General features: G+C 40.9%; 1 protein-coding gene across 1 annotated transcript; it reads left to right on the forward strand.

Annotated features, from left to right (window-relative positions):
- Positions 1–816: 816 nt before the first annotated feature.
- On the forward strand, positions 817–27,575 carry RAB32 (RAB32, member RAS oncogene family). The gene is made up of 3 exons (XM_040238641.1): positions 817–1,368; positions 21,170–21,447; positions 26,222–27,575. Exons 1-3 carry the CDS (start codon positions 1,116–1,118, stop codon positions 26,366–26,368), a joined length of 678 nt encoding a protein of 225 aa, XP_040094575.1. The 5' UTR covers positions 817–1,115; the 3' UTR covers positions 26,369–27,575.
- Positions 27,576–27,704: the final 129 nt, after the last annotated feature.

The following is a 27,704-nucleotide window of genomic DNA, read 5'->3' on the forward strand; positions in this document are numbered from 1 at the left end:
CCATAAAACATCTTTAGAGACATAGCCATGATTTTTCAGTAGCTATTCTATTGAAGATTTTATTCCACCTTGACTTAGAAGTCAATTTTAAACCTCCTCCACTTCTGGAAAACATTTTTCAGTGATTGTCAGAGGATAGGCCGAGTGGCAGGCTTTAGTTTACTTAAGGAAGCTACCAGAAGATTTCAGCCCCAGGTGTTTCTAAATATTATGGGGGGGGGGGGGGGGCGGGGGGGAGGACAACCCTCGATTTTACAAACACAGCAGGCAAGGTAAGGCCGTCTATCTTTCTTTTTTTTAATAAAAGCCCGCAGTACTGTTTTTCAATCAATTTCTAGCATCTATCTCAGTCTCTACTACGGAAACACTAAAAATTAAGACATTCATGGTTTGTTGGGGAATTAAGATCGTTTTCGTGGCCATGTGTCTTCTTCCTCAGATTCATCGATACAAAAGCGTTTTCAGTCCTTTGTTAAGTTCAGAGTCATCCGTCCACTCTTTTTCACTTCTAAAGTGGACCACTGGCGATCAATCAAAGGCAAGGATCTCCACGTGCTAAACTCCCTCGGGGCAGAGCCAGGGAGGGAGATCGATTCCCAGACCCGCGCCTTCCAGGCTGGGGTCCCTCCTGGACGACCGCTTCTCGCCCCTCCGTGAGCTCTAAGGGCTTTCACCACCCGGCTGGGTGGTCTGACCTTGACCCGCCTGGTCCCCCTCGCCGTCGGCGCTCAGCTACCCTCTGCGGCCACCAGGGGGCGGCCGAGCTCGGCGCCGCCGCGAGAAGGGGACGCCCGGGGAGAGGAAGTGCCGCGAGTTCTGGCCCGGCCCGCGCGGAGCGCAGGCGGCGGCGAGCTGCGGCCTCTCGCCCGGGCCTCCCCCGCCAGGCCAGTCCCCCGCCCCGGCCTTTCCCCGCCCCGCGCGGGCTGCCAGCGGCGGCGGGTTCCGGGTCCTGTGACCGGTCAGGCGGTGCGGCAGCGCGGCGGGAAGGGCGGCCGGTCTCGGAGAAGTTTCGACGGCCGGCGGAGCACCCGGGGCGCCGCGGGGAGGGCGCGGCCGGGCGGGGCCCCCGAGCTCGCCGAGAGCGGCCGGCCGGCGGAGCGGGGTCGGGAGCGCTCATGGCGGGCGGCGGAGCCGGGGACCCGGGCCGGGGGGCAGCCGCCGCCGCGGCGCCGCCGGAGACCAGCGAGCACCTCTTCAAGGTGCTGGTCATCGGCGAACTCGGCGTGGGCAAGACCAGCATCATCAAGCGCTACGTCCACCAGCTCTTCTCCCAGCACTACCGGGCCACCATCGGGGTGGACTTCGCCCTCAAGGTCCTCAACTGGGACAGCAGGACGCTGGTGCGCCTGCAGCTATGGGACATCGCGGGTAAGCGGATGGCGGGAGCCGGGGGCGTGCGGGGACCCCGAGGCGGGCGGACAGCGGCCTCCGGGCAGGGGGCGCCCGCGGGGTTTCCCCGCCGTCGGAAGCCTGGCGGGCGGTGGGGGACGCGGCGCTTGGTCTCCTTGCTTCTTTCTCTGTCCTCTGCCAGAACTTGCCTGCCGGAATAAGTTTAAAAGAAAGGGACTAAAACCACCTGGAAAGATGGAAGGGGATGTTGGACTCCAGGGGAAATCAGCACAGTGGAACAGGCTTTGGTAATCGAAGAATTTAAAAGCAGAACAAGATAAATAAAGGCGTGGAGAAAATAACCCTGGTTAGACGCCTCAGCTCGGTCTTTGGAAAGCTCTGGTGTTTTTAAGAGATAGGAGGCCCTCTCTTTTGGAGCTCCCACCTGACCAGAGGTGAGAAAGCCACGGAGGCTTTTCCCGAGTTTTCATTCTAAATCTTGACGAGAAAGAGGGAGGGAAGGGGCTGGCTCCTCTCATTCGCTTTAACATTTTACAGATAAGAACAGAGGTTCACAGTGCTTGAACGACTTACCCAAAGTTACACGCCTAGTTAGGGACACCCCCAAGACTAGAAACCAGGGTGTCTTTTCAGAAGGGTTTTCATCATCCGCCTTGAGTCTGAGACCCTTCCTTGGGAGCGAAACCCCATTCTTTGTACGCCTTGCTCGCATTCCTAGGGCAGGCCACCCAGGCAAAGATTTGAGAAAACCTCTCTTGAAACGTTATGCTCCTCTTCTCCCCCTGAACCAACACCTAGCCCCACTCCTGCCTCCCCACACCCAATATATAATATTATTTCCCTGGCATTTGCTTTCCATTGTCATTTTGGAGCATATTATCCCTGTTTGAGGAGGGTACAGATTCTCCTTACTCTAATGTATGAAAACTTGAACTCTGGCTGGTGTGGTGGGTTGGATGTGTGCATTTAATAAGCCATTAACTTTGGGAAAGTTGAAATATGGAAGTGGTACCAGGAATTACTCTGTTCAGTCATTGTGAGTGTTAAGCTCAGTCTGCCTTCGAGATGGGGGCATGTTCAGAGTTAAAGAGACCATCCTTAATCCTCCACTTGCATGACTGAAGCCTGTAAAAGGTGTGGTCACCCAACTGGTGAAGAGTCAAGGACCCAGGTCTGTCTGCTGGGTAGCGCTCTTTTCATCAACAGCTTATTACATATGAGATGATATTGAAGAAATATCACATATATACTTATTTATTTAAGACTAGGCTTCTCTACCTCTGATAGGAAAATAAAATGATGTATGTCACCTCTAAGAAAGGGAGATAGTCAGCCTTTGGGCTCAGCTTTTTTTTTTTTTTGGTTACAGAAAACAAAATGTTCGTTTGATAAGTTTTGAAAAGTCATCTTTTGAAGCCAGAGGCTTCTTTTGAAACACTTCCTGCTTTTTCACAGAGCACTTATAAGTAAGAGTATTGCTCCTGGACAAAGTCATGGATTCTAAAGGTTGCCTTAACATGTGATAATCATTCTACCGAAATCTTCAATTTAGCTGTGAATTTCCATGAAGATGATTTTAAATCTCTGCCTAGGAGAATAGTTGAATTTGCTTTATTCTTCATGTAAAATAGTGTGGTGTTTAGCAATTAAATTGTGATTGCGTCCTTCTGCAGGTAAATAAAAGATTTTTTTATGGCACAGTTCTGTTTTTTTAAGCGTCAAGGAAAAATGCTTATATTTGGAGACTTGGGAAAGCAGAAGCATGAGTTAGAGTTTTCTTCCCTTTTTTCATCCTGCTTAACCAGACCTATTTTACCAGGAGGCAAACGTATTCAGTCTCTACCAGACTCTGGTACATATCAGCCTAGGTGGAATTTTCTTGCAGTTTTGCCTAAATCCAAAGCTTGAGCCTTTCCAGGAAGGAAAGCAGACCTTTCAGAATCTCCAAAAGGGATTCCATCCAGCAAGTACACACCAGCAATTAACAAGATTAGAGGTAAACTTATGAGATGATTGCAAATTATAAGGTTCATCTTTTAAATAAGGTTTTCAGCATATAAGGAAAGTAAGAGCAAAAAATAATGTGGCTTTAACTTAAGGTTTAGGGAGCTCTATCATTAACTCTGTCATTAACAAACCAAGGTTTGGTTTGAATATTTGAGCTACTAGTGAATTCTGGCTCATACCATTTGAATGAAGTAGTCATGATGTAATGGAGGCAAAGTGAAGGTCACTCCAAATAGTTCCCCATGGCTAAACATATTTGCCTTGTGTAGCAACAAAGTTGAATCATATTTAATTCTCAAAGAGGGGAGGTATTCCTTGATTGCAAAATAGTAGGTGGAGCTGGCCACTCGACATGACTAACTTAAGGTCTGCTGTTATTACTGGTTAGACTTTCGTTGCTGCTCTAGAAGTGGGAAAGGTGTAAAGAAATTATGTCCCGTCTCTATACTTGAAAGCTCTGGCAAGTGTAACAGGCAGGAATTACCCAAATGTTTTCTGTAAATGTAGCCAAGCAGTTTAAGCTAAAACCTTCAAATTGAGAACCATAGTGACTCATGGATACAGGACTTATAAATCTTTATTAAATCAAATGAATGCAGCTTTAAAGTATAGATGCAATTTTACACAATTTTGTGTTAGGCAATTCCTTTCTTTTATTTCATATCTGCTTTGAGACTGCTGCTCAACACATTACTGAAATATACTGAAATATTGAAGTCTTTGATAAGATTTTAAAAAGAGAGTTTAAAAGTGTATATACTAAATTAAGATGCAGTATCTGATCTTCCTTTTAACATGTATTATAGATGAATGAGTATTTGGCTCACTACTTAGTATAAGCTTATTAGCAACTGCAGAATTTTCCAAGTAGGCTGAATGGCTCATCCAGGCTAAATCTTTTTTTTTTTTTTAAGCTTGTCCATTTAGATCTAGTATAATTTAGTCTGCATGCATTCATTGCAGTGATTTGCTTTTATAGGGAAGGCAAAATTTTATCTCTACCTTCTTAGAATGTTCAGCTGGTCCTGAGAATGAAATTAATGTAAGAGCCTGGGTAGCATATCCCTTCTCCAGCAGATCTTCCCAACCCAGGAATCGAACCGGGGTCTCCTGCGTTGCAGGTGAATTCTTTACCAACTGAGCTATCAGGGAAGCTTTATGTGACACAGGAGCCCTCATGAAAGGAAGAACCCCCCAAAGTACAAAACTATAAATGCTTTTATACTAGGTTGAAGAAAGGCAGCTGTAGAAAAATAACTAAACTCTGTGGGATGCTAAAGGAAGATAAGAGCTATTTTAACAAGATCTGCTTCCGCAGAATTCTTGCAGTTTGATCATCTCTGGTGATGAGCGCAGTTCCTTCCTTCCTTATGGGGAGGACATCTTTCACATGGGAGTTTTATCTCCTGATTTAAGGAAGAAGAAGGGGCGGTTGGAGTACCCACCTTGCCCTTGTTTTTCAAGTGCCTTTAGTTCAAATAATACTTATGCCATAGTGGCATTGGAGTAGGCAGGGAGCCTGTTCTACCTCTCTTCAGTTTTCAGTGTCAAAATTTCTTTATAAAAATCTGAGTAATACTCCTTTGGGCCAGAGAACAAATCAGAAACAATGTACTCTGAAATTCATGTAAATATGATTTATCACACATAAAGTTCATGCTTGGAAGCCTTTATAAGTTACATAAACCACCCTTAGATTCATTTTTGAGCCACACTTAGATTCAGTTTCGAGTTTTTTGATTCCCATCTGAAAATAAAAGGTTGATCTTGTCTTCCTTGTTCTCTCTTGCATATTGCCAATTGCTATAACTAGTGGTCTCTTCTTGTTTTCTTTGATAACGCTCCAGCTCTTCATGAGCAAGAGCCTGGAATATTATCTCATGCTTTCTTGACCTTCAGAGTGTCTATCAGTCAAGGATTATTAATGTTCAAGTTTTTTCTAAATATAAAGAAGCCGTTCTTTGATGAATTAGTCTCTGTTATATGTAGTCTCTTAGTCCTACAGTTACTGTCATAGGACTTATTGTGGGTCAGTTACTTAATAATTCATTTAAAAGGATTGAAATAAAGTCTTTTATTACATCTGACTTGTACACTCTTGCCATCTTCAGCGTTATTCTGGCTCAGTTTTGCGCTAAATTCCAAGCAAAGCCTACTATCCCATTTTACATCTTCAAATCTTTCTTATTTCATAAACCTTGACACACCTTTGGGTTCTCCAGTCTGGACTGTGCTTTCACAAATGCCCAGACAGGAATTTCAACATAACAGCATATTTGTGTAACTGACATGAAGAAAATTCCCCTGGTAATGTCGTGTCTGTTGCCTTTCCTTCTTTTGAATATGTTACCATTCCTAATTGGCCTCAGTTAGCCCAGGTAAGGTAAAAGTTGCTCAGATTAGAAGTACAGAGAGCCAAGTTCTGATAAGAAGTACTAAAATTTGACTTGGCTGCAAGCCATTTGCCTAATCAGTCTATTGTTTGAATAGGATTAAAGGCTTTTAGAGACCCTATGGTGTAAACCCAGGGAGGTGTGGTAAGCTGACCAAGAAAACACAGGTAATCCATGGCACAGGTCTCATGTATCTAAAAGCAGAGTGGATTTTTGGTAACATAAGAGTGACATAAACTTTTGTCTAAATTTGCAAATGTTCTGGTCAGCCCTGTTTTGGAGCATATGACTCATATTTCATACCTATTATAATCATTACCATCCTTTGTGTCATCAGTCCAGAATTTCTAGTTCTTATACTTAATTATGAGGCATACTACTTCCAAGGCAGACACTTTTTGATTGGCTGCATCTCTTTCTCTCTCTCTCTCTTTTTTTTTTAGTACATTTGGAAAGACTGTCTAAACTGTGGACTTCTCTGAAGTTAATGAAGCTATTTTATTGGTATTTGGTGTAGAGCACACCCTGGAAAACAAGGCAATAATTACAGCTGTTTGTCTAGACTACTCTGTGATCTCACAGATTAAACCTGTATGCCATGCATTATTCCAGAGGTGCAGTGTTATTTTCAAATATATCTTAGGAATTTCAGCTTATGTATATGGTATTCTGACCTTCCAAAAAGGCAGCCCACTCCGCTATTCTTGCTTGGAGAATCCCATGGACAAAGGAGCCTGGCTGGCTACAGTCCAGCAGATTGCAAAGGGTCAGGCATGACTTGTGACTAAACAGCAGCAGCAGCAGCATCCTGACCTTCCAGCTTTCTTAAGCTTTTGATGTGTACATTTCAATGATTCTTCTTTTTTAAAAGATATTTTTATTTTGTATTGGGGTATAGCCAATTAACTCACAGTGTTACCATAGATAGCTTCTTTTTCTCTTTTAACACGTACTCAAGGTTTTGTTTTTATTCAAGTGAAATGAAATCACCACATCAGGAGACAGTTGCCATTAAAAGAGATAGTTTGTTACTGATGGAAGGACCATGTCACACCATGCAGGACCACACAGGGAAGCACCAAGGTCATTTAGGAGGCAGAAGGAGCTGGGAGAAAGCAGAGCAAGGGCCAGAGCCTTTTTGTGATTTTTGAAGAAAGGAAAGGACCTCGCAGCATAGGCAAGCTGAGCAAGCTTATGATTGGATAGTTGGAAAGATTTCAGTTCGCTGAGGTCTATAGTGATGGTCCCTAGTTGTCTCAGACCTAGACTGCAAGAGCCTGACCAAAGAGAGCAAGTAGAGAAGGACTCAGGACTGATTGTTTTGCAAATTGAAGATGCGCTCTCAGCAAGTTGTTTGCTCTAATAACTAGATAACCCTGGGCAGGGGGCGGCGGGGCGGCTGGGCGGCGGGGCGGGGGGCTGGGGGGCAGTCCAGTCCCTCCCCTGGTCTATAAGGCCCCAAGATGTCAAAGTAATCATAAAATGTATTTTTTTAAAAAACCCTGATGTATACATATTTCTAGGCATTTATTAAAATGGACTAAGAGATGAGAAAACGTAATCTTCCAAAGAAAAAAAACTTTGAAGGCCTTAGATTTGAGTCCAAGAATAGCATATCCTTCAAATAGTGAAGATTTCACACTTAATCAACACTTAAGTAGTAGAGAGTGGGCTCAGTCGACAAGTTTAAGTTGCACTATGGCTATAGAGTCCGTTTGGATGAAGAGATGGTGAAAAAGTGCTGACTGACTTATGTGAGGAGATTTCTGGAGGTGAGATAGATGATCAAGAAAAAGGTGTTCAGAATTTTATTCAATTATATTTTCAAAGGAGCTTTTTGCACTTTTTACAGTCACAGAGGCTAGAAACATGTGATTTCTTCATTCTTATTTTGAGAGCGACAAACCACATAAAAATAAATGGATAGCAGAGGTTTAGTTTAAGGCTTTGTGTTGGTCTTTCTAACAGGAGCTCGTACATTCTCTTCTTCCTCATTTTTTTCACTCACTTCTATCCAGATACTTTTCCTTAAGCATTTTATGTAGTGATTTTTGATTGCTTTGAAATTAAGCTAAATATATATTGGGTGTTTTTGTTTTGTTTTGTTTTGTTTTTTTGTATGACTGTATGGGGCCTGCTCCGTCAGACTCATCTGAGGTGCTTAAATGTATCTTCCTTAGCATCAGCTATAAGCAGAACTGGCTTCATCTGTCAAACATCCCCGTAAATCATGTTTTAACAAGAGAAAAGTTAAGTCCCTCACCGAGTAAGTCTGTGGTTGAGCAGTCCACAGCTGGTGAACAGAACCAGTCATTCTTCACGGACCAAAGCTGACATTTCACCACTCCCTGGCTGTGTTCTTTGCCTTTCTGGTTCAGTCAGACGCCCATGCCTTGTTGCAAGGGCAGCTTGGAAACCTAGGACTTTTTCTGTTTGTTTTCAAACTGGACACACTGCTTCCCCAAATAGAATTCTGTGAAGGGGATACTGCAGAGGCAACTAGCAGTTTTCCATGCTTAACAAGTCAGAGTTCCTAGGGAGAGGGCCTGGAAGTGTGTAATCTACCAGGTACCAGGGGTAATCTTTCCCAGGTGGCACTAGTGGTAAAGACCCCAGCTGCCAATGCAGGAGACATAAGAGGCACAGGTTCGATCCTGGGTCAGGAAGATCCCCTGGAGGAGGGCACAGCAGCCCACTCCAGTATTCTTGCCTGGAGAATCCCATGGACAGAGGAGCCGGGTGGGCCACAGTCCATGGGGTCACAAAGAGCCGGACATGACTGAGCAACTGGACACACACAGCATGGGTGACCTGGTTCATGCTCAAGTTGAGAGCGGTGGTTCTGTCTTGCCTGTGCTGCCCACTGCCAGCAGACCCATCCTTTGTTCACTCCACGGAACAACTCTGCTGCTCCCCGGGCTCCTTGACACCCGCCTTTCCTGGCCCCTAAGTTCCTATCTGTTTTGTGTCACCTGCTCCTTATCTCTGTTGCTGTCTCAAGAGGTGATGTAAGGAGACGATAAATCACACGACAGAGATGGGCTATGTCTTGCTCTCACTGAATGCTGTACTTAAGAAAGGAAAAAGCCAATATCTCGAACTTCCAAAACTATTCCGACTTTGGACACAAACCAAAAAGGTACTTTGATTTTATTTCTCTCTTTAAATTGATTAAAGTCAAATGTTCTTTTTACAGTCACCACAGAAGATGTAAATAGTTGAATAAAAACAGACCTTACACTGTGACCTAAATACCACAAAAGCTTGCTCATCTCAAATTAGCAAAAAGAAAAATCGTTTCTGAACTGTTATGTATCTGGGAATAGGTAATTTTGAAGGCTCCTTATCGAGACTGCTGTTGCCATCTCAGAAAGAGTTTGTTTTTCTTTTAGGTATTTATCTGTGTTCAGTTTTGTTACTCTCTTGCTTAACAGACGGGTTTGATCTCAGCCTCAATGGTGGTGGCATGGGCGCAAACGGTACTTTGTACATGATTTAAATAGCAACTTTGCCTCTTACACTATAATGCTCTTTTTTCCAAGTGGAAATATATTTCCAAATTTAAGCATAGAATCTCAGAGGTAGGAAGTTTTGGTAAAAAACCCTTCATGTAATCAAAGTTAACATTTATGAAAAGCTGCTTTCTAGTCACTGTCTCTCAATTTACTTTTTTTTTAATTGAAAAATAATTGCTTTACAACATTGTGTTTGTTTCTGCCACACAGCAGCATGAATCAGATCAGTTCAGTTCAGTCACTCAGCCGTGGCCTATTCTTTGCAACGCAGTGGACTGCAGCATGCCAGATTTCCCTGTCCATCACCAACTCCTGGAGCTTGCTCAAACTCATGCCCAGTGAGTTGGTAAACCATCTTATCCTCTGTCATCCCCTTCTCCTGCCTTCAGTATTTCCCAGAATCAGGGTCTTTTCCAACGAGTCGGTTCTTCCCATCAGTTGGCCAAAATATTGGAGTTTCAGCTTCAGCATCGTTCCTTCCAATGAATATTCAGGGCTTATTTCCTTTAGGATGGACTGATTGATCTCCTTGCAGTCCAAGGGACTCTCAGGAGTCTTCTCCAACACCACAGTTTAAAAGCATCAATTCTTCGGCGCTCAGCTTTCTTTATAGTCCAACTCTCATATCCATACATGATCACTGGAAAAACCATAGCCTTGACTAGACAGACCTTTGTTGTTAAAGTAATGTCTCTGCTTTTGAATATGCTATCTAGGTTGGTCATAACTTTCCTTCCAAGGAATAAGTGTCTCTTAATTTCATGGCTGCAGTCACCATGTGCAGTGATTTTGGAGCCCCCAAAAATAAAGTCAGCCACTGTTCCCACTGTTTCCCCATCTATTTACCATGAAGTTATGGGACTAGATGCCATGATCTTAGTTTTCTGATTTTAGTTCACTGATTCCTAAAATGTCATTGTTCTCTCTTGCCATGTCCTGTTTGACCACTAGCCATTTACCTTGATTCATGGACCTAACATTCCAGTTTCCTATGCAATATTGTTCTTTATAGCATTAGACTTTACTTCCAATACCAGTAACATCCACAACTGGGCATTGTTTTCAATTCATCTCAGCCCCTTCTTTCTTTCTGGAGCTATTTTTTCACTCTTTTCCATATTGGGTAGCTACCAACTTGGGGAGTTCATCTTTCAGGGTCGGATACAGGTATACGTATGTCCCCTCCCTCCTGAATCCCCCTCTTGTCTGCCTCCCCCAACCCCACCCTTCTGGGTTGTCACACAGCACATTCCCACTTGCTATCTGTTTTACATAGGCTAATATATATGTTTCTGGGGAAATTACAGTTAAGTAAACTGAGACTCAGTAAGGTTAAGGGATTTCCCCAAGGTCTGTACACCTGTAACTTGCAGAGTTAGGGCATGAATCCAGATATTACTGCAAAGGTTTTATGGTCATGTTATATTATCTCTCTTTCTGCTTTACACATGATAGAAAAGAAAATCAGACAAATGAGTGGCGTTGTGTAAAATCACATGACTCGTTTTACCTTCTTCATGGTACAGTATTAAAATATGAAATTCAGTACATTATTGAATCCAGCCTCATATGGTACTAATTTGATGCATTAGCTTTTAGACCTGTTTTATTTGAGGGTAATACAGTCATTTGTTTTATGAAAAATTGTGTAAACAAGTGGGGAAATGGGTTTTTAGTTACATTGTTTTATTGGTCAGTATTATGGTAGTTTTTTAAGGTAAGGAATTTTTTTTCTTCTAACAATGCCTATAATTTTAGCATGTTAAATATTTAAGTGTAATTCTGGGGAACATTTATAAGGGCTTTATAAAGTAGTAGTATAAAAAGTCATTAAATAGATGCCCTAAAAATGACAAAACCTATGTGACTATGAATTGTAGCATCTTACATATAAAACCTAAGACCCATTATGACATCACCATATTATCTATATCAAGCTATAAAAATTTTTAATGGCTCGATAAATATCTTTCTAGAAGCAGTGACTGGACTTACATTTTGGCTGGATCTTGATCTGTTACCCACCAACCACACAAACGTGTTAAAAATGCTTCATCTCTGAAATGCATACTGAATTTTAAAGATGTGTTTTTAAAGAACTTTATGTGCACTCACTAGAAACTACATTTTTGACCAGTCACCTTAAGCAAGAACATGTAGCTCAGTAATTCTTGTTGTTTGTTGTTTAGCTGCTAAGTCGTGTAGCCCATGCTCCTCTGTCCATGGGATTTCCCAGGCAAGAATACTGAGTGGGTTGCCTTTTCATTCTCCAGGCAAGAACTCTGGATGAGCGGGATAGATGGATCTTCCCACCCCAGGGATCTAACCCTATGTTCCCTGCATTGGCAGGTGGATTCTTTACCTCTGAGCCCCCTGGGAAGCCCAATAATTCTTAATGGGTGGGAAAGGATAAGCATTTATACTTGGAAAGCTAAGCACTGATTGTCTTATTGCTCTGATTTATTTTTCATTGTTTGACTTACATTTTGAATTTCAAATAGCATTTAGAGATATTTAGATTTTTTGGCAAATGGGCACATGAACATAAAGTATTGAGACAAACATTAAAAAATAGTGATTAAAACCATAGAGAAGGCGTCTCTGGCCTGTATTTCTGATAAATGTTCAAAATGCAGTATTTTGCCTTCAAATCTGAGAGCAAATATTTCCCTTTGGAAAATTTGCCTACAAAGAGAGAAGGCAAGCCGTTTTCTGATTTTCTTTTCCTTGATTAGAATACATATTCTTGGAAATGTATCAAATTGTCTCAACTCCTTCTCAAAGTCATTAGTGTTGGGTACTCCAGATATTGGGGAAGCATTTTAATCCTTTTGCCAACATGTGTACCTTACAGGTCATCATCCATTAGAGTATGTATTACCAAGTCGTGCATCTTTAAATGTCTTTGAGCCTAGATGACTAGCACTGTGCTCTTTTTTTCCCTTTCTCATTGCCAAGATATCTAGCTATAATCAGGGTTCCTTCCGCTAGAGAAGGAAGTAACACATCTTTTTAAAGGATAACACATTTTAGAAGCCATTTGGAATATTCAGGCAATATGCCCACAGCAATATGGTTGAAAAAACCTGTCCCCAGTATCAGCCTAGCTAATGAAGTCATCAGTGAGGCATGTCCTTAGCTGTTGTGGTCAGGCACTCGGGGACACAGAGCAAGCCTGTAACTTTTGTGGCAGGGCTGTGTGTTCTTGAGGAATGTCTTCCCCAGGCTCATGCTACTTTGGATCTATTTAGAGCCATGGAGCCATGGGGAGCAATGTATACTCCAGAAAATGCTTGGCTACCAGATCAGGCAGCACATGGGATAACACATCAACCTAAGGAACTTGAATAATGTTGTCTCGCTGAGATTTTATTTTCTCATCTTTAAAATAAGGGAGGTTGGATGAGATAATCTGGAGCAACATCTTCTCGAAAAAGCATAAAGTGGCCCCTCTCCTTCCTGTAAGAGGAGATTACAGCTCTGGTCTAGGAAGGTGGTATCTGTTGCTCAGAGTTCTCCCCACCATGTCTGTACTACTCCTTCAGACCATATAGGAGGAAGATCTCCCAGGTTCTGCTGAGTTTCCATATTGCTGTACACTTTCACTCCACACACACACACACACCATGAAACAAGACACATGCAGCTGTCTTTACATTTAATAACTGCATACTTTCTCCTCTAACCGGTCCGCTTTCATCACAGGACACAATCCAGGAGCATTCAGCATGCAGCATGGCAGAAATGTCCTGCTTTTATTTATGTACTCGTGGAAAGAAGAGTCCTAGAATAATAAAAATTTCTTAGCATAAACTTAAAATGGTTGATTGGCTGCCCTCCAAAATTTTTTTAAAAATGTTAAGATTCCATGGATTTCTAATGCAATTCTAGTTTGCATATGACAGTCTTACCTATTAGCCCTTATTGATCCTTTAGCCCTTATCTGAAGCTAGGAAGGGCTGGCTTTTGCAGAGCTGTAGAAGGGGAAGAAGAACACCTGTTTCTCCTAGCGATGACTCAGTGCTTCTGGGAAACTGCCTCCAGCAGTTAAAACTTAGCCTTTTAGTCCATGGATGGTGAGCATGGCTCTGACTGGCTGGCTGCCTCCGGGGCATGCAAACTGAAAGTCACAGCATGGAAGTAAAGAAATAAAGTTTATGAAGATATTATATTTTCATAGTATAAGCATTTGAAAGGCATTTTTTGATAATGTAATCTTTCAAAAAGACTAGCAAGATTAGCGTACTCACTTCAGTGAATGACATCCCCTTGTTGAATACCATAATATGCTCTTTGTATCTCTGATTACACCTAACACATCATGGCATCACTTGGTTTCTTTCCTCAGATAGACTGAGATTCTTAGGGTCCTCTTCATTGTTTCACCAGTGTCTAGCACAGTGCCTGGTATATAGGAGGAACCTAATACGTATTTTCTAGTTGAGATCAAATCTAGCTATAAGAAGTAAAAAGATATTGGGGAGTTGTACCAGTCAAGATAGGCTAGGTTGTGGTAGGGTGCCAACAGCCTTAAAATGAGGAAGATCCCCTGGAGGAGGGCATGGAAACCCACTCCATTATTCTTGCCTGGAGAATCCTATGGACAGCAGAGCCTGGTGGGCTACAGTCCATGGGATCGCAAAGAGTCAGCTATGACTGAGTGACTGACACACTTTCACACTCTTTCTACATGTCCTTAGTAGGGAGCAGAAGTAGGGGATGGTGAGGAATGTGAGGGTGGTTTTTCATTGGAGCCCCTTGAAGACCCAGGCTAAAAGAGGCCCTACCATCTGATACCATCACCTCAAAGGAGGGGTAACCTTGCTGCCACCCAAGTGATTCTGCTGGGCAGGAACACTTCTGTCCACATTCCATGAACACAGCTGGTTTAATCGGAGCAGGACAGTGTGGTCCTCCATGTATTCAAAAGTGAAGGAAAATGGATTATTCGTGAACATTAGTTGTGTTTTCCACTGGTCTCCTTTGTTTTAGATAGTAATAAGGGAATAGCTAAAATTACCCAAGGAGCAGTCATAACAAAGATACAGGCTGCAATTCTTGTAGGAAAGTTTACTTTCCAGCTTAACAACAGAAAGAGCTTTAGCAACCCTGTGCATTTAAACCTTTAAAACAACAGACCTAAATCTAAGTTTCACCTTGTTTGATTTTTGGAGAACAGTTCCTTTAATTTTATGTTAAGATGATTATTCTAAATGAACTCCTTTTATCTTTCTTCACTCCCTAATTCAATGACATGTGTTTTAGAAACTTTTGTTTTTCACTTGTCTTTACCAGTTCAGGAAAATCTCTGAAGCACTTTTGAATTTTTTGAAAAAAGAGATTATGAACCCAGTACAGTAGGAAGTATATTTTTCTTATTCTTTTGGAGAATAAGCTACTCCCATAAATGGATGGACTTGGCCTTTTGATGATGGGTCATTTACATTTGATCCCCATTGCTGTCTTCTGGATTTGGTGATTGCAGAATTGTCAGAAAATCATTATAACATTAATATTATAGCATAGTTTTCTGATATATAGCATAGAATTCTGATATTCTAAAATATCAGAAGTGAGAGCTTGGAGGAACTTTGATGATCTCTAAAGGTCCCTAACGACAGTTGGCTGATTTAAACAGACAACATTATTTCCTGGGGTAGCTTGACTGTCGGGTACTTGATATTTGATTCTCTAGGATGGTTGTACTTTCCTCAAGTTTATTTTCCTTTGCAAACCATTTTCACCACTTTGAGGTAAAACACTTAACTACCTAATAATTTAAGGCTTTGCCATGTGTGAAAGTGAACGCATTAGCTGCTCAGTCGTGTCTCTGCACACTGTGGACTATAGCCTGCCAGGCTCCTCTGTCCATGGGATTCTCCAGGCAAGAATACTGGAGTGGATTGCCAGTTCCTTCTCCAAGAGATCTTCCTGACCTAGGGGTCGAACTTGTGTCTTCTGCATTGGCAGGCATATTCCTTACCTCTGAGCCACCAGGGAAGCCCAGTGATAGTACTTAGTATTTATTCAGCGCTCACTTATGGACCTGGCATTTTACGCTCTTTGAACTTGAAGTATAACCTACATGCAGAGAAGTTAAGGGTGTAGCTTCATGAATTTTATATACTACTCCTGGTAAAGGTATAGACTGTCCCTAAACCCTTAGCACAGAAATCATCAAACTATTTTTGTGAAGTTCCTGATAGTAATTATTTTAGACTTTGTGACCCATTTACTCTCTATTGCAACAACTCAACTCTACCATTATAGAATGAAATCAGGCATATAATATGGAAATAGATGAGGGTAATATTCCAATAAAACTTTATTTAGCTGAGTTCTGCCAAACTTAGCCCTGAATATACTCCCAGGAAGGCATTTTACATTTAACTTCCCACTGACCATATATAACGTAGGTATTTTTTATAGCTTTATTGTGATATAGTTGACATAGAGTAAACTGTACAATTTTATAAGTTTTACACTGGGGAAATATCACCATAGTCAAGATTGCAAGCATTTTTTATCATTTGAAATATAATTTCTCTAATCCATTCCCCACCCTTCTCCAACATAATCAACTGATCTGCTTTCTCTTACTGTATCACTGTAGTTTCTAATTTTTTGGTCTTTGATATAAGTAGACTCACAGTATTACCTCCTCCTCCTCTGGCCTGGTTATTTTGACTCAGCATAATTATTCTGAGATTCATCCCTGTTGTTACATTTATTCATAATTTGTTCCTTTCCTTTTTTATTGTTGAGTGTGGTCCATTAAATGAATATACTGTAGTTTATTCATTACTATGTGAATAGACATTTGGGTTGCTTCCAGTTTGGGGCTATTAAAAATGAAGCTCCTCTGAGCAGTCGTGAGCATGCCTTTGTATAGATGTGTGCCTTCATTTTGTTAGCAAATGCCTAGGAGTGGGATAGCCTGGTTGTATGCTAGATATATGCTTACATTGTTGAGAAAGTATCAAATTGTTTTCCAACATTTCCACACTATTTTTAAGTATTATTCTTTCCAGCTGTATGAGAGCTCCAGTTGCTCCACAACTTCACCAGCACTTGGTATAGTCAGACTTTTTCATTCTAGCCTTTCTTGTGGGTATAAAGGATCAACTCAATTGTGGTTGAAACCCAATGGTTAATAATTTTGAGCATCATTTCTTTGGCTTATTTATCATCATATAAATTCTTCGGTAAAGTATTTTAATATTTTGCTTATTCTATCAGATTCTTTTTTGTTCTCTTATTTTGGAGTTCTGACAATTCTGTGTATTCTAAGTATGTTTTTTAAATCAGATATAATATATATGTACTTTTTTTCTCCCAGTTTGTGCCTTTACTTTTCATTTGCTTAACAGTGGTGTTGTTGTTCAGCCTGCTCAGTCCTGACTGACTCTTTGCAACCCCAGGGACTGCAGTACCTCAGGCTTCTCTGTCCTTCACTATCTCCCAGAGTTTGCTCAAACTCATGTCCATTGAGTTGGTGATGCCATCCAACCATCTCATTCTCTGTTGCCCTCTTCTCCTACTGTCCTCAATTTTTCCCAGCATCAGTCTTTTCCAGTGACTTGGCTCTTCACATCAGGTGGCAAAGTATTAGAGTTTCAGCTTCAGCATCAGTCCTTCCAGTGAATATTCAGAGTTGATTTCCTTTAGGATTGACAGGTTTGATCTCCTTGCAGTTCAAGGAACTCTCAAGTGTCTTCTCTAATATCACAATTCGAAAGCATCAATTCTTCGACACTCAGCTCTCTTTATGGTCCAAATCACATATGTACGTGACTACTGGTAAAACCAACAAAGGTCTCTCTAGTCAAAGCTATGGTTTTTCCAGTAGTCATGTACAGATGTGAGAGTTGGACTACAAAGAAAGCTGAGCACTGAAGAATTGATGCTTTTGAACTGTAGTATTGGAGAAGACTCGTGAGAGTTCCTTGGATTGCAAGGAGATCCAACCAGTCCATCATAAAGGAAATCAGTCCTGAATATTCATTGGAAGGACTGATGCTAAAGCTGAAACTCTAATACTTTGGCCACCTGATGTGGGAACTGACTCATTGGAAAAGACCCTGATTCTGGGAAAGATTGAAGGCAAGAGGAGAAGGGGACACCAGAGGATGAGATGGTTGGATGGCATCACCAACTCGATGGACATGAGTTTTAGTTAGCTCTGGGAGTTGGTGATGAACAGGGAAGCCTGGTGTGCTGCGGTCCATGGGGTTGCAAAGAGTCAGACATGACTGAGCAACTGAACTGAACTGGTAAAACCATAACTTTGACTATATGGACCCTTGTTGGCAAAACTGTGTCTTTGCTTTTTAATACACTGTCTAGGTTTGTCATAGATTTCTTCCAAGGAGCAAGTGCCTTTTAATTTCATGGCTACAGTCGCTGTCTGCAGTGATTTTGGAGCCCAGGAATATAAAGTCTGTCACTATTTACACTTTTTCCCCCATCTATTTGCCATGAAGTGATGGGACTGGATGCTATGATCTTAATTTTTTGAATACTGAATTTTAAGCCAGCTTTTTCACTCTCCTCTTTCACTTTCATCAAGAGGCTCTTTAGCCCTCTTCTCTTTCTGCCATTAGAGTGGTATCATCTGCGAATCTGAGGTTATTGATATTTCTCCCAGCAATCTTCATTCTAGCTTGTGATTCATCCAGCCCAGCATTTCACATGATGTACTCTGCATATAAGTTAAATAAGCAGGGTGACAATATACAGCCTTGACATACTCCTTCCCCAATTTGGAACCAGTCCATTGTTCTATATCCAGTTCTAACTATTTCTTCTTGTCTGGCATACAGGTTTCTCAAGAGGCAGGTAAGGTAGTCTGGTATTCCCATTGCTTTAAGACTTTTCCACCATTTGTGTGATCCACACAGTTAAAGGCTTTAGCGTAGTCAGTGAAGCAGATGTTTTTCTGTTTGCTTTTTCTATGATACAATGGATGTTGGCAATTTGATCTCTGGTTCCTCTGCCTTTTCTAAATCCAACTTGTACACTTAGAATTTCTTGGTTCACATACTGCTGAAGCCCAACTTGAAGGATTTTTAGCATTACCTTGCTAGCGTGTGAAATGTACCCAGTTGTATGATAATTGAAACATTCATTGGCATGGCTTTTCTTTGAAACTGGAACAAAAACTGACCTTTTCCAGTCCTGTGGCCACTGCTGAATTTTCCAAATTTGCTGACATATTGACTGCAGCACTTTGATAGCATCATCTTTTAGGATTTGAAATAGCTCGTCTGGAATTCCATCATGTCCACCAGTTTTGTTTGTATTTGGGCTTCCCTGGTGTCTCAGTTGGTAAAGAATCTGCCTGCAATGAAAGAGACCGAGGTTTGATCTCTGGGTCAGGAAGATCCCTGGGAGAAGGGAATGGCCACCCACTCCAGTATTCTTGCCTGGAGAATTCCATGGACAGAGGAGCCTGGCAGGCTACAATCCATGGGATTGCAAAGAGTCGGACACTACTGAGTGACTAACATTAGTCTGTTAGGTCGTTGCTGTTTCTGTCCTTTACGTTGCCCATCTTATCTTTGCAAGAAATGCTTAACAGTGTAATTGGCACCGTTTAGATTTGTCATATATGGTGGAGTTAGAAAGCACACTGTCTGCTGTGAGAATGTCAAGGAGGATTGAATCCTGGCCCTGGGACTGGAATGAGTATTTTAAGTCACAAGATCCTCCTCAAAAATGCCTTGTCTCAAACATTTGTTTTCTTATGGTTTAACCAGAAATTTTATATGAATACAGACTTATATGTTCACTATCACAGCTGGTAAAAAGAAATATTTGGGGAGGGAATTTACAGATGATTCTAGAAACAAAAGTCACTAGACCACAATAGTTCTTCATAACTTCTGGATTTCTATATACGTTTGTTAGTTTGGGACCTTACCCTCGTCTAAATGAAAGGGTAGCCCAAAGGAATGTTTTTATATACTTATGTAATTGTCTTGTTATCTGGACTAAGTTAGCAGTACTAATTTCTCTTATTGCTGTAGTTTCATATAAAATAATTAAAATTGAGAAAAATCAAAATCATTGGTAGTGTGTGCTCTCTGTTTGAAATTAGGTGCACCTTAATGCATCTGCGCAGTGTTTACAAAATGGTGATACTGACCTTGAATGGTTGGTTTGTTATCTGCCAGCATGCCTTGTGTGATAATTAAATGTACATTAATGGAAAAAGATACAACATGAGCTTTTTATAAATGTCAGCATTGTGAGCAAATAAACTAAATAGTTGGCTGGTCAGATTTACATCACTAATAATATATGAACACGATAATGACATTTCTCACGTGACTGTTCGTTATAACAAAATTTGGAACTCTGAACTATCACAGTACAGCTTCAGGTAAGCCCCTCTGGGGAGCAGTCATAAACTAGATGAACTCTGTTTATCCAATTAAGCTTGACTATTGCATTCTTCTTCAATTATTCCATTAAATAATATCTAAAAATGTATGATGGCATAGAATTTGGAGGAGAAAAATGATTAATTTAGGGGACAGCTTTGCTTTCTTCACTACCAGTACAATTAGATAAAAGCTTGTTTTTCATTGTATGTTTTAATAGGAGAATGTTCCATCATAGCACATGTTTTTATCATTAGACAAAGAGTTATAAATCCTAGATTTGTAGTGACTGCAGTCATTTTCCCTTAGCACTATAGTCAGTAATTTGCCCCACTAAAGGTAAGAGCTTTAGAAGTCCGGGCAGCTGTGGGATAGGTCAGAATGACGGGCATGTTTGCACACACATGTGGGAGTCAGGAGATCCAGTCTTAGGCCCATCTTCTTTAGTTGGAGCTGTTGGAGTCCTGGGCAAGCAGCCTTTGCATGTTTTTCTATCTGTCAGATGAAGAAAAGAATCCTTCCTAAGTCAATGTCAGATCATAAGTGAATGCTTTGCCAAGATCTATATGGTATGTTTGATGGTAGATTTTTTTTTCCAAAAAAAAAAGTGTTTAACATGTTAAGCTATTTTAAAAGTACAATGATATCCTAAGAGCTCTGTTGTTGATCCTTCTTTTAACAACATAGTTGTACCACATTTTACTAAAGTAATGGTTTTGCACATCTACCTTCTTAGAGGAGAGCAGTCTTGCATTTCGAGTCAAAAGTGAGAAAGTACCATATATATACTATCAGGTGTTAAAAAGATGGCTAGTGGGAAGTTGCTGTCTAACATAGGGAGCCCAGCCTGGCACTCTGTGACTTCCTAGAGAGGTAAGATGGGAGAAGGGAGGGAGGCTCAAGAGGGAAAGAGTATATGTATAATTACTGATTCGCATTGTTGTACTGCAGATACCAGCACAGAGTTGTGAAGTAATTATCCTCCTTTAAAAAAAATTTAAAAAGGAAAAGGAAAGTGGGTTTTGCTGGAGATGTGAAAAAAGAGGAGTTAAGAACATGAGCTCCTTTATCTCAGGTCCAGGCCTAATCTTTTTGACTAGCATTTTACCCACCACACTTATCTTCTTCCTGCAAGTCTATTTTCCTCTATTCTTGTCTATTCCCTCCACACCCAACTTTCTTTTTATTCTTTAGTACCTCTCTTAGACCAAGGCGAGTGAGGGGGAGGACATGATAGATTCTGTAGCTGTAAGGACTGGCATCTTGATGCTTATGGAAAATGTAATGTACATGCACAGAGGACATAAAACAAGGTAACTGTGTCCTGAGAGCAGGTGATCAGCCACTTCTCCCCTATGGGTTGTGGTTCTGTGTGTGTGTCCTTGATCCCACCCATCTCTGTTGCTCTGGAATGACAGATGCGTTTACAACATTATTTTTAGGGTTAAAAAGGCTTATATCTAAATATAGCCTCTGACCAAATTTTAAGTTTTTGATGTCTCACTATATTTATTTCTAGGACAGGAGCGTTTTGGTAACATGACCCGAGTATATTACAAAGAAGCTGTTGGTGCCTTCGTTGTCTTTGATATTTCGAGAGGTTCCACGTTTGATGCTGTTTTAAAATGGAAAAGTGATCTGGATAGTAAAGTACATCTTCCAAACGGCAGCCCTATTCCTGCTGTCCTTTTAGCTAACAAGTGTGACCAGAAAAAAGACAGTGGCCAGACTCCTTCCCAGATGGACCAGTTCTGCAAAGAACATGGCTTCACAGGATGGTTTGAAACCTCTGCGAAGGTGAGCTCTGCTGTGTGTTTGTATCTGCTCTGCAGTTAACTCATACATCTGACCTGTAACTGTGAAGGATTTAGACAGATTTACCCAAGTGTTTTTCGGAAGCCTAGTGAAAGGTGAAGCATAGATATGTTACAGCTTATTTCAGTCAGCTGCAGGAAGGCTTTCAGAATTGGCTACTAGGGAGGTGAATAGAAGGGCAGATTTTGCATTAAAATAAAAATCAATATTATTAAAGCAAAGAACAAATGACATTTTCTATGAGTTTGAGTCCTTAAACAAAGTACTTTTCATGCACCCTGGAGTTTATGGGGTATGAAGTATATTGTCAAGTGCAACTAATTTTGATTTTTACAGAAGACTTAACAGAATGTAGGGACATAGACGTCCTTAGTGAAGATGTAAGTCATGGGCAGGACTAACAGACATTGAGAAGGTCAGAGAGAAGATGTATTCAGATGATGTTGGAGGAATTGTAGATCAAGTGTGTATGAAAAGTTTGAGCAAAAGGAAAGCATCAACAATTATGACATATTTTGTCATGAACAGAGTAAGATGTTCTTTCAACCCTGATGGAAAACAATAAAATATTTTTTGAAGAAAAATACAGATTGGCTGATGAAAATCTTAGTAGTCTAGTAAGGTGAAAATCCCAAGCACAAAATTTTGTGCTGGAGTGTATTTATATGCATTGCAAGTTTCACTTTAGAGGTCCAATAACAATCAGACATGGAAGAATGATGAAATGTTGGTGAAATTCAGTGATGATGACAAACTCGAAACCAAACTGATATAATTTTAACCCAGTTTCAGCTTTTAGTATACTTCAGTGAATTTCTTATGTATAGAGAGGATTTGGATGGATTTACCAGAGCAGTTTATATATATATATATATTTTTTTTTCCCCCCCTCCAAATCACCTACTTATCAGGTTACTTTTAGCTTTACTAGAAACCCACCCTAAAAGTGGAAGATTATTTGCTGCCACTGAAGATGAGAATAATGAAAGCAAACCTATGGGAGACTACACAAAATGTGCTCTGAAAATATTGTGATGGAGGGATCATTGGGAAGAATAGTGTCTGTTAGAGGCAGAAGTGTTTACTTCTAAGCTAAAGGCTATTTATTATATAATAAATCTACTCTATTATAAATTAAAATTTAGTTTCATATTTAAAAAGTTGTGGTGGAACAGAGATGAACCCCAGAGGTGTACTGCATGAGCACTCAGCCAAACAGAAAGGAAGAGATTGCAGAAGGGACGGCTTTTCATAGAAGCACTTATTCTGGGAGCCATGCCCTCTGTCTTCTCTCTGCATCTGTCAAGGGATTTGCTTTACTTCCCAGCTTTGTTGGAAAAAAATAGTGGTGTGTGTAAATGTTTACTAGAGCAAGAGATTTGACAGAGAAGATGAATGTATTACAGATAAAAATTCCTCTTGTTTTAAAAATTAATCATTCAGGTAATAAATCCAAATTTCTCCCCAGAATCTAGATGGAAGATTCATAAACAATAGTATCATGTGGCATGTAGCCTGAGACTGTGTAAGTCATCAGCTTCATTATATGTATAGACAGGGTAGCTTGTAGAGGTAAAAAGGAAAATATTCATATGTTCTGTGCCTTCCTACAGATTTCCTTAGTGATGAGTATTTCAGGAGAAATATAATATAAAATTTTGGTTAAAATTTTTAGTCAAGGCTTATAGTACTGCCTACATTCCACTAACACCTCTGATTCTGAGCTGGCCAGCAGTTAGCCTCAAAATGATTTCTGCTAGACTTGCAGGGATCTGAATTTCTGATGGGAACACAGCCAAAAGGCAAGTTTAAATTCATGAGCTTCATCTCTTCACTTTTATGGCAAATAATGGATTTCCAATATGAAAATGTGTGACTAATTACACTATAGCATGGGACTTTCTGTTCTTAATGAGTTACAATTAGATGCAGTTAGAGAATGTTTTAATTATTTGGTATAATGGGGATGGTGGAGACTGAGGGACATTAGGGCATTTAAAGATCAATATTTTAATTAAAGTTGATGCTTACTTTAGGAGTAGAGGTAAAAAAAAAAAGCTTGTGTTGGTGCTAGAACAGATACCTGAATAAATAGCACAGGTCTTTACTTCTCAGACAGAGTTCTCACTGTCTGAGAAAGTTATAACAAATAAGGGAGAAGCCTAGAATGAACCTTGTGGTATTGAGTTGGAAGATCCATATGAACTTAATGTTTAACATATATATACACATACATATGTATATAAATCCTGTGTTTATGTGTATATATGTGTGTGTGCATATACACACATGCACACATACACACATATATGTATAAACAGATAAACATAGAGGCAGATACCAATGTATGTATTGTCGTTCAGTCACTTAGTTCGTGTCTGATTCTTTGAGACCATATGGATGCAGCACGCCAGGCTTCCCTGTCCTCCACTATCTCCTGGAGTTTGCTCAAACTCATGTCCATTGAGTCAATGATGCCATCCAGCCATCTCATCCTCTGTCATCCCCTTCTCTTCTTCAGTTTAGTTCAGTCGCTCAGTCATGTCCGACTCTTTGCAACCCCATGAGTTGCAGCATGCCAGGCCTCCCTGCCCATCACCAACTTTCGGAGTTCACCCAAACCCATCGAGTCAGTGATGCCATCCAGCCATCTCATCCTCTGTCGTCCCCTTCTCCTCCTACCCCCAATCCCTCCCAGCATCAGAGTCTTTTCCAATGAGTCAACTCTTCGCATGAGGTGGCCAAAGTACTGGAGTTTCAGCTTTAGCATCAGTCCTTCCAAAGAACACCCAGGACTGATCTCCTTTAGAATGGACTTCTCTTCTTAGCCTCAGTCTTTCCCAGCATCAGGGTCTTTTTCAATGAGTGGCTCTTCACATCAGGTATCCAAAGTATTGGAGCCTCAGCTTCAGCATCAGTCCTTCCAATGAGTATTCAGGGTTGATTTCCTTTAGGATGGACTGGTTGGATCTCCTTGCAGTCCAAGGGACTCTCAAGAGTCTTCTCCAGCATCACAGTTCAAAAACATCACATATTTTCTGGGTGTGTCTGCTGAAGATGTTTAGAAGCCATAACGACACAGAACTCATGAGTTTACAAGTCCTCAGGATCTGGTTTTTAAATACAGTTATCCAGTAACTAGTGGAACAAGGAAAGTAAAGATGTGCCTGAGGTATTCTGTGTTGCCAGAAGCTAAGGAAACACAATGATGGAAACATGTCAAAAAGACATAGGCCCCTGCTTGTAAGAGCTCCAAAATCTAAGACAAGAGATTGAACAACAAAGTAAATAATTATTGTTATGGATCTAATCCATAAAATAAAGTAATAATCTGTGACATGAACAAACAAGTGACTAAATGGGAGAGAAGAGAAAAAACTCTTCCTAACTGTAGAATTCCAAATCATAAATGAAGAAGAAATGATGGAGATAGAAAGTCACCATTAAATATAACAGTAATACTTGTTCCAAGGAGAAAATTAATTGATGTCAAAATGAGTAGGGAAAGGTATGGTGGAAAACAGGGTATTTACACATTTGTACTTACTAAATGTAAAGTGAAAAATAGTTCCTTTTCAGTGGAGAAGCCTGGCAGACATGAACTCAAACAAGTGTGCCTCCTCAGACGCTGAAAAGAGCACATTGTGCTTAGTCGCTCAGTCGTGTCTGACTCTTTGTGACCCCATGGCTCCTCTGTCCATGCGATTTTCCAGACAAGAATAATGGAGTGGGTTGCCATTTCCTCCTCCAGGGAATCTTCCCGGCCCAGGGATGAAACCTGTGTCTCTTGTATTGCCAGGCAGTTTCTTTACCATGGAGCCACATGGGAAGTTCATAAGTATATGTTTATGTATTTTCCACAATAGCTTTAGAAATGTCTATCAGTTACTACTACCTCTACTTTATAAGTAAGCACACTTTTTGCTATGTGTTACTTATTATATATGCAACGACAGCATATGAATCAGTCACACAAACATGATGGCTAGTGACTCCTTAGAGCATCTTCAACAGCTCACCCACAACATTGTTTCAGCTCAGTTTATACACATCAACTAAAAGTCATAATTTGCAGGCAGGGATGGGGAAGTGATATGCTGCATTTATCATAGTTTAATGTGGTTTGAACCCTTTAACATTTTTTTCCACAAGGTATCCCAAATACTGGAAGTAGATGTTCAAGAACAGATTATTGAGTTTTGTTTTGATATCTGTAAAGTGAAAAGTGAAAGTGAAGTGGCTCAGTCGTGTCTGACACTTTGTGACCCCATGGACTGTAGCCTACTAGGCTTCTCAGTCCATGTGATTTTCCAGGCAAGAGTACTAGAGTGGGTTGCCATTTCCTTCTCCAGGGGATCTTCCCGACCCAGGGATCGAACCTGGGTCTCCTGCATTGCGGGAAGATACTTTACCCTCTGAGCCACCAGGGTAGCCCTTTTATATCTGTGCTTTCACTTCTGTGGCTGGCAACCTAGAGCAGGATTCATCATCTTCAGCCATGGAGATAGTTCATTGAACCTCAGTGCCAAAGTTTAACACGTTAAAAAACAAGAACATCAGAAAGAGGGATCCTTTGCAGGAAGAAGAGGGTTCTCTAGACCTGTTAGGCAATAGTATTGACTCTCAGCAAACAGTTTTAATATCGGAGCAGGAGATGGAGCTGTCCTTACCGTGCCCTCTCTGACACACTTTCCTAGTTTCTAGTAATACTCTTAATGCTTTCCTCTAAGAATTAATCCTTGTTTCTGCCCTGTAGGATAATGTCAACATCGATGAAGCAGCCCGGTTCCTGGTGGAGAACATTCTTGCCAACCACCAAAGCTTCCCTAACGAAGAAAACGATGGCAGAATTAAACTGGACGAGGAGACTGTGAAAAAAGAGAGCAAGACCCAGTGTTGCTAACTTGGCGTCTGCTTCTCTCCTGCGGTTGCAGCCTGACTGACTGGAAGCAAAGTCCTGAAACTGGATTGCAGATGGTGGATGCTCTGCTCTGTAAATCTGCCCAGGGCTGTGCCTGAAAATGAATGACGCCACCCTGGGAGCCTGAGACTTTCTGAAAAGGACCCTGGCCGAGGAGTCCTGCCAGTGGCTCCACCCTTTCACCCTGAGCACGTAGGCTTCCGCTGTTGTTGCCATCATATTCAGGAAAATGTTTACGTCCTTTTCAACAACTTTTAAAATAACAGTTGCTCAGTATTTGTTAAGACTTACAAGTTGTGACTTTCAGTGTGAAAGCTGGGTGGTAATAAACTTTCCCTGCAGCCTCACTGTAGTTTCATGAGTCTATATTTTTGTCCCATCCTCATATTTGAGAGAGGCTTTTGGACTCTTAGGGCTTCCCCTGGTGGCTCAGAGGGCAAAGAATCTGTCTGTAATGCAGGAGACCCTGGTTCAACCCCTGGGTCGGGAAGATCCCTTGGAGAAAGGAATGGTTACACACTCCAGTATTCCCTGGAAAATCCCGTGGACGAAGGAGCCTGGTGAGCTACAGTCCATGGGGTTGCAAAGAGTCAGACAGGACTGAGCGACTATCACTTTCACTATCACTTTATAGACTCAGCCATGGAAAGCTGGAAGTTTCTGTTTAGCAATCTATTTTTCTAGCCAGAACTTTGGTACTTCATGTAAAATTGTTATCCTTAAAATATAATTTAACTAGCCCTGGCTAGTGTAAGCATGTGATTATTCCCCTTAAATACCTTAAAATCCCCTCCTAAGGACTCAAGAAAGACTCCCACCACCCTGGCTTTCTGATCTGGTTGCTACCAATTGGAAACAATATAAATGAACATCTGTCCTCTCTCCTTTGGCAGTTCTCTCCTGTCTTCTTTCTGTGTGTTTGTTGATAACTAAGAACTCGACTGACTTTATTGTTGCAGTTCTAACTAGTCCTTTCAAATCTGTAATAATGCTTTAGGAGAGAATTTATTTCTAAGTGTGTGTAATTAAGATTTCTATAGCAGGCATTGTGAAAGAAATTGGGTCACATGGTTTTACACAAAGTTTTGAACATTTAAAGTATAGTGCATGAGAAACTTAAAAGCAGGGTCACAATATTTGTGTTGTCATTTAACCCAGTTCAGGAAAAGAATAAATGTTTTGACTGAAACTTTTGTTTTGAATTCATGTAGTTCTAGAAAGATCATTTGGTGTATACTTTTCTGCCTTAGAAAAGTCTGTGTCTGTTCCTTTTGCCTTTACTTTTCTTTTGCCCTTTATTTTTAAGTATCATATGAAA

This window comes from Oryx dammah, unplaced genomic scaffold (genome assembly GCF_014754425.2).
Source record: "Oryx dammah isolate SB20612 unplaced genomic scaffold, SCBI_Odam_1.1 HiC_scaffold_4, whole genome shotgun sequence".
Taxonomy (NCBI): Eukaryota; Metazoa; Chordata; class Mammalia; order Artiodactyla; family Bovidae; genus Oryx; species Oryx dammah.